Source organism: Monopterus albus, unplaced genomic scaffold (assembly GCF_001952655.1).
Source record: "Monopterus albus unplaced genomic scaffold, M_albus_1.0 scaffold637.1, whole genome shotgun sequence".
In the NCBI taxonomy this organism is placed as follows: domain Eukaryota; kingdom Metazoa; phylum Chordata; class Actinopteri; order Synbranchiformes; family Synbranchidae; genus Monopterus; species Monopterus albus.
Window position 1 is genome coordinate 17,473 of NW_018128517.1, and position 8,278 is coordinate 25,750.

At 36.8% G+C, this 8,278-nt stretch overlaps 1 protein-coding gene and 1 pseudogene across 1 annotated transcript; both read right to left on the minus strand.

The window, feature by feature from the left end:
• The window catches only part of LOC109953350 (olfactory receptor 1M1-like), a 994-nt pseudogene extending 798 nt beyond the window's left edge, over positions 1 to 196 (minus strand).
• Positions 197 to 3,823: 3,627 nt separating this feature from the next.
• On the minus strand, positions 3,824 to 4,846 carry LOC109953351 (olfactory receptor 2AT4-like). The gene is given in 1 exon segment (XM_020588804.1): positions 3,824 to 4,846. A coding segment is annotated over 1 exon segment (1,008 nt). The 5' UTR covers positions 4,832 to 4,846.
• Positions 4,847 to 8,278: the final 3,432 nt, after the last annotated feature.

The following is an 8,278-nucleotide window of genomic DNA, read 5'->3' on the forward strand; positions in this document are numbered from 1 at the left end:
ACAAATGCTAGAAAGATGATGTAGACACTGAAGTAGGGAAATGTTTGAAATCCAATAATATAGAAGCCTGGAGGATGAATGATAACAGAGTCATTTAAAATAGTCCTGAGAAATGACATAGTTGAACTCCACAAGCTGTGTGTTGGAGGACGGCCTCTGCCTAAAAGCTCTCCAGTCTAAAAAACAGGAGAATCATATTATATTGAACACATTGAACTTTAGACCTCAACAGAGACAATCACAATGTTCATTCATATTCTCATTAGGTTCCAACCTAGAAAATAAAAGTCAGTCAGCATTGCTTACTTGATGTTCTCTTCATGATTTCTTAGCAGCAGCTCTCATTGATTCTGCATCTAAAAGCAGTAGGCAGACAGCTGCATGTGTGAGCCCTGGACAGTGGAAGATATACTTTCCTCACCAATCCCTAAAGCTTCCCTCTGATACAGAGAGTCATTTTGACCCTGCTCTATTAAGGACATTATTTTGATCCTTGGAGAGCATCTGATTATTCTTTTCTTGTGCATAAAACAAACATCTATTTATTATTATGTTTAAGCATCACACACCACACCATTTTATAAATATAAATATGTGCAACTTTTTTCTAATAAAACAAAGTAGGACAGCCGCTGAAACAAATTCTAAACCTGTTTTTGAGATTTCACATGCTATTCAAGTATAAGATTTACTCTAAGTATAACTATAGTACAGAAAACATACAAAATGTATCCACTCACCCCAAGGCAGCGCAACCGTCAACCAAGACGGTCTGTCAGAGGTTACTTCCCTTAAAGGGAGTTTTCCATTCTGCTTTCACCAAGTGTTGGTTCAAGGTGGATTTGTTGGGTTTTTCCTCTATGTAAAGTGACTTGAAATGATTTTTGTTGTGAATCAGTGCTGAACAACTAACACTGAACTGAATGATGTCATCACATCATATTTTATATTATTTGCAAGTATCTTTCATTTTTTGAATCATACTCTTGAACTAAAATCTATTTCAAATGTCAAGGTTCTAGATGGCCAGAAAATCTACAAGTGGCTGTAGTTCTAGGTGTATCTATAGTTCTAGGTGTATCAATATTCTCTAAAACAAAACAATGAATTATGGATGCAACACTGTTGTACCTAAAGCTCTGATTAAACAACACACATCAGGTTTCATACTCAGTTTGTTTAGTTATCATTTCAATGTTTGTATAATTTATTAACAGCCAACATCTCCTTCCATTTCAATTGTTATATCTAAAAATCATGTTTAAAAAATTCTTGAGGACTCCCTTCAAAATTTAACTCAAATGTGTTCCATCTTAAAAGTACAGGGTTATTCAAAAAGAATGAACCGATTTTCATTGCACAATATTTTATTAAGGAAAAGTAATTCAAAACTCCAGCCAAGTCACAAGTATTCTACTCACAAGCAACTCTTATTTCCTGTCTTACAAGTGTTCAATGTGGCCACCACCTGCAGCACGGGCAACATCAATGCCATAAGAGAATTCTTCCCAGGCATGTATTAGCATATCACGATCCACTGAGTTGATTGCTGTTGTTGTCACCACATTGAACACTTGTAAGACAGGAAATAAGAGTTGCTTGTGAGTAGAATACTTGTGACTTGGCTGGAGTTTTGTATTACTTTTCGTTAATAAAATAATGCTAATGAAATTGGTTCATTCTTTTTAAATAACCCTGTATATCAGATTTTTAAGTGCTTGTGTTTCAACACTTTACAATGACAGACCTTGTCTGTTTTGGGGGCAGTGGGGTGTGCAGAAATATTAGGATGGTGGCCATGCCCCTACCTGGCCACTCTCTGGGGGCATCATTGCTTTAAATCACTGACTTCTATTTGCAGTTTTAATTTTGGTTACCACAGGTTGTGATGTTCTCTGGATCCTGTGAAGAATCATGAAATGTCTCTAGAAGGTAAAATGTACTAAAAAGAAAATACTGCTCTTTGGAGTCACTTGCTTACTGTATGTTGATGGTTGTAATGCTTTGATCTCTTTCATTGTGGATCAAAGAGCCCATCACAGGGATTTTATAACAGGAATATCATAGATTTTACATTTTGGTGGTGGGAGACTTTATTTTTGGTTAAAATGACAACATTTTAGAAGATGGATTTTTGATGATATATTATTTTACCCTCATATCTTGTGAGACAAACCTTGAGCTACTAGAGACCCAAATAAAACACCAAAAGATTGAGAGTGTTCAGTTAAAACAAATGTTGGGGTTTAGAGGCACTGCTGGATGTTATACATATGTTACAATACAAAATCTTAACACCTGATCCTGCATTTACAAGTAAGCGCATGTCCCTCAACTGAACACATATCAGTACAATTAAATTTGACACAGCAGGCACAGATGTTTTTTAGCCTCAGGTCATCAAGCCAAGAGTAAGAGTTTTTTTGGGGGGGGGGAAAGACAAGAGGCAGAGATGGAGGTAGCAGAGATGAGGATGTTGAGGTTCTCTTGAGTGACCAGGATGGACAGGATTAGGAATGAGCACATCAGAGGGAAAGAAGTGTCCACTTGAAACCAGAAATGAATGTTTAATATTATATGTAAATATGGTGTACCCAAAGTTCACCATATTTCATCCATTTAAGTTCAACACAGCTTTTATTAATATAAATAAATAAAAAGTAACGTTCATCCTATTAGCTGTTTAACTACACGATATAACTTTATTACTATAACTAACAAATGTTTGGTGAACTTAGTTTATGCAAAGTGAGAGAACAACACATTGTTCCCTAAAGGTATATTTTTTGTGAAAGAGGACATGGCTCTAAGATGAGAGGAACTCAGAGCATTCTGCCCTCCCCCCATTTTTATCATTATTAGTATTTCTTTAATATTTTTTCTCATTATTTTACAAAGCATTGTGAGCTTTTAAAAGGAATAAACTAGACTAAAAATTACAGCAAGGAATTAATTACTTGTTTACAAATCAAGGTTTTAAAAATTCATGTGACTCTTACAGTGTGGTTATTTGTAGCTTAGAATTAGAAAATGTGTTACTTAAAAACCAAACACATTTACTGTAAGTGCATATCTTGATTTCTGTTAAGTGTTTCTCAGATATTTTGGCCAGTGTTAAAGTTCACTGTGGAAGTGTTTGATTGCACAGCACCACATCTGGCATCAGCCTCAGGGCAGTTAATAGACCCGGGTGCATGTACATGTGGTACGATCAGATGACTTCACACCTGAAAATGCCATGTGTGACCCGGATGCGCTGGCCAGCATCTCTTTTACAGTATGTTTTAAGTGAATTTTGTTCAGTAAAGGCTGAGAAACACAGCATCTCTGACATGACTATGAGCTTTTCATATCAAGACTATCATTCATCTTTTTGTGGAGGATATACTTGGGCAGAGGATCAATGTGTATATGTTAAATAACTAAAACAATTTTGTAGCGTAGGACTAGAATGATATACGGTCCCCTCTATTCATTGGCAGCTAGAAAATATCTACTGATACAGAATTGAGTCAATTAAACTTTATTCAGTGGTTATTCAACAGATTTCTAATTTGTCAAATATAGTAGCAGACCGTGTTGAGCACTCATTACATAATTCCATTCTTTTGTTTATATCCATCTTTGTGGATGAATACTTTTGTTCTTTGTTTTATTAGTTTCTGAAACAGTAGAACTAAAACTTAAAATTGAATTTTGATGAGGCAGGAATTTAGTATCTAAAAACATAATTCAAGCCTTGGAAGTGCAATAATTTATTGCAGGAAATCTTGCACATGCAGTTTCATGTAGAAATATTAGAAATGACTAAAACATATGTTGCCTACATTTTTCTTCTTACAACTCTCCAATGTCTTTTCTTGTGTTGATCTGTGCCAATTTTAGTTTTTCTTACCAGTGCCAGGGCTCTGTTTCTGATCTCTTTGGTTTTCAAAGAGTATACAATAGGATTGATGCAGGGTGGGGAGCAAGAGGCCAGTGATGCGTTTAGTACTGGCAGGTCCTCATCAATGAAATGCAGATAATGTGCAATATTAAAAATGGTAATGAGAGGAATGTAAAATACAGCAACAAGGATGATATGTTCAATACAAGTAGTCAAAGCTTTAAGTCAACTGTCTAAAGATTTCATCCTGAAAATGGTCACCAGGATGCTGACATAAGAGAGACAAATTAAAGTAAAGGGTACAACAAGAATCAAAAAAGTAAATGAACTGGCCACAGTCCACTGCATTGTGTAATCATTACAGGCGAGTCTGTACACAGGTGAATAGTCATAGAAAAAACTGAACACTGTGAGAGAATTGCAAAAAGACAATTGAGTCATTATACCTGTGCCAAATGCAATGATTCCCAGACTAAAACACCAAGTCAGACCAATAATATAAGACATGCTCCACAGTGTGTTGATTGAGTTCTGACGCAGAGGGAAACATATTGCGATCATCCTGTCATAGGCAAGTATAGCAAGAGCAAATGACTCCAAAGTCACAGAAGTATAGTAATTGTACATTTGTACCAGACAGAGGTTAAATGGAACAAAGTTATCCTTCATGAGAAATAATTTTATCATATTAGGAATAATACTTGTGCTTAAGATTATATCAATTACTGCGAGGTTGCCCACAGCCATAAATTTTGGAGTGTGTAAACAATGATTAAAGACAATTACATAGATCACCAAACAATTAAACAGCACTGTAACCACATAGACAAATGCTAGAAAGATGATGTAGACACTGATGTAGGGTAATGTCTGAAATCCAATAATATAGAATCCTGGAGGATGAATGATAACAGAGTCATTTAAAACAGTCCTGAGAAGTGACATAGTTGAACTCCACAAGTTGTGTGTTGGAGGACAGCCTCTGCCTAAAAACTCTCCAGTCTAAAAAACAGGGGAATCATATCATATTGAACATTAGCCCTCAACAGAGACAATCATAATGTTCATCCCATTTTCATAAGCTTATTCATTTTGTACAAATCATATTATCATTACGTTCCAAAATAGAATGTAAAAGTCACTGGGCATTGCTTACATGATGTCCTCTTCAGGATTTCTTAGCAGCAGCTCTCATTGATTTTGCATCTAAAAGCAGTAGGCAGACAACTGCATGTGTGACCACTGGACAGTGGAAGATATACTTTCCTCATCAATCCCCAAAGCTTCGCTCTGATACAGAGAAAGTCATTTTGACCCTGCTCTATCTAATAAGGACATTAATTTGATCCTTGGAGAGCATCTGATTATTCTCTTCTTGTGCTCAAAACAAACATCTAATTATGATTCAATTCTTCACCAATTCTTTTAAAACACAAACACATGGAACCTTTTCAAAAAAAAAAAAAAAGGACAGCTGCTGAGATGTCTAAACTTGCTTTTGTCTGTTTTTCACATGTAACACAACCGTAAGATATAAATCTATTACAAAAACTGTTTTTTGACCTTAGTTTATGCAAAGTGATGAAACAACATTTTTCCCTAAAGGTATAATTATTAACATGCCATAGTTGTAATGCGTCCATTGTGTCTTGCCTTCACCAGAGAATGCTGGTTAATGATCTTTGCTGTAACAAACAAATCCTTTACTGGTTAAACTTTAGACTAATTCTTCTCTATTGCACCCATTAACATTTCTACCAATTAGAACCTGACCAGCCATTCCAACTAAACTTTCTAACCTCCATTCCACCATCTGCCCTGCATTTAGTTTTTGTTTAATTAGGTGACAAATCTACGTTCTAACATGCTCTTATATCATACTGATTCTCTACATTTTTTTTGTTGTCTTAAAGTTTGTTTGGTTTGATTGATTATTCTATCTGTACCTGGTGAATTTAACCATGAGCTTTTCATATAAACACCATCGGTTATCAACATAATAGACTGACAGACTGTTCCCTCTATTCTATACAAAATAGCTAGAAACTGTCTACTGATATAGAATTAGATAAATTGTATTCAGTGGATATTATGATTTCAAATATTCCAATTGTAGTACTAAAACTTATAGTGCTGCCATAGACTACGTTCACACTGCAGGTCTTAATGCTCAGATAGGATTTTTTGCCGAAATCCAATTTGTTTGCGCTGTTGTTCACACTGTCATTTAAATGCGGCTGCCATCTGTCTCATGTGTGAACAGTATACAGCCCTGAGGTGACCCGCATGTGCAGAAGAGGATGTGACATCAGATGCAGCGTACTGTGTTTGCGAAAATAAAAATGGATGCAGCTCGTGATAGCATGTGCGTAGCGATGTACCAGTTAATGTGCAATCAAAATAAAGAAATAATAAGAAGAAGAATATCAAGAAGAAGGAGAGCACAAATATTGCTTATGGCCTTTTGTGGAGCAGTGGCTGCTACCTCTGTACAGCATGACCTTTCGGAATTGGCTGAATTCTGAGCGGACGGTCCAAACCGGCTCGCTGGATTCCACGTTGTGAGTGAACGGACTGCACAGATCAACATTGCTGGCAATAAATAAAGGTAAGCAGGAAACCAATTTACACATAAATCCTGCACATTGGACTTTACCAAATTTAGTTGATCTGTGTAGACTGTGTGTCAGGTTTGCTCGGCCGCTCTGCCTCCCTCACCTTTCCTACTGTCTCTTGCCCCAGGCATTACAAAACATCAGAGATGTATCCGATTTAGGACCACATAGGAAAGTGGCCTGGGCCGGATTTGAAAAAAAATCGGATTTGTGCTGTTCACAGTGATATAAGGAAATTGGATATGGGTCACATTTGGGCAAAAAGATTGGATTTGAGCCATTTCAGCCTGCAGTGTGAACGTGGCTCATTTGTGGTTCAGCTCATACCACAAATATTAACACACTAGAGCACAGACCCTGATCATAGTTCCATTCTTTATTCTACTTCCTCCCTTGTGGACAAATACCGTTTTCTTTCTCGTTATATTAGTTTTTCAAGCAGTAGAACTGAAATTAAAGCTGCAGCCAATCTATTATATGAAGAAATTTAGGGTACAGGCCTTAAAAATGCAGATATATTGAGGAAAGATTTAAATGACTAAAACCATGGAAAAGCAGGTGATAAATTATAAAAGTTTGAAAAAGCAGAGTTGTTTGCCAAATGTATTTATTATGACCAGTGGCAGGGTCCTGGTTTTCCTATAATGAATGACTTTTTTCCCCACTCTTCCGTTTTACACAAACATTTCTTGCCTGCATTTTTGCTGTTACACCTCTCCAAATGTCTTTTCTTATGTTGATCTGTGCCAATTTTAGTTTTTCTCACCAATGCCAGGGCTCTGTTTCTGATTTCTTTGGTTTTCAAAGAGTATACCATAGGACTGACACAGGGTGGGGTGCAAGAGGCCAGAGACAGGTTTAACAATGGCAGGTCCTCAGCAATGAAATGCAGATAAAGTGCAATATTAATAATTGTAATGCAAGGAATGTAAAATACAGCAACAAGGATGATATGTTCAGTGCAAGTAGCCAAAGCTTTTATCATAGCATATTGAACATTAGACCTCAACAAAGACAATCATACTTTCCATGCCTGTTGGATGAGCTTATTTCATTTTAGATAAAACATATTCTCAGTAAGTTCCAACATAGAATGTAAAAGTCAGTGAGCATTGCTTACATGATGTCCTCTTCAGGATTTCTTAGCAGCAGCTCTCATTGATTCTGCATCTAAAAGCAGTAGGCAGACGGCTGCATGTGTGACTCCTGAACAGTGGAAGATATACTTTCCTCATCAATCCCCAAAGCTTCCCTCTGACACAGAGAAAGGCATTTTGACCCTGCTCTATTAAGGACATTAATTTGATCTGTTAGATATTTTTAGTCAGATAGATATTGGATAGATACTTTTATGTATTAGAAATGTTAGTGGAGAGAGGATGTCTAGTTAGACTGTTAAATGCTTAGGCCTGCATATGAGTTGCTGCAGGGTACATCTGGTCAAGGCCACCAGAGAGGAGAGTTGATGACTGTCAGCAGACAGGGTGTTTAATATTATTATTACGATGTGTATAACTGTAGCCTTAGCCATATATGTTTGTATGTTCAAGTCACGACATGTACTAGAGGTCGTGAGAATGTTTTTAGCTACACACCACTTAACCAACAGACATACACATTCACATGTTGATTTGCTTCATGTTTTGACTACTGTTAGGGCCAGCTGCAAAGCTGGTGAGAGAGACGTCTCGGTTGACGTTTCTGGGTAGTATGGGGCTAGCCCAACCGAGGTGATAAAATGTATAGGCCTGGTGGGCTCAGGGTCTTTCATCTTACA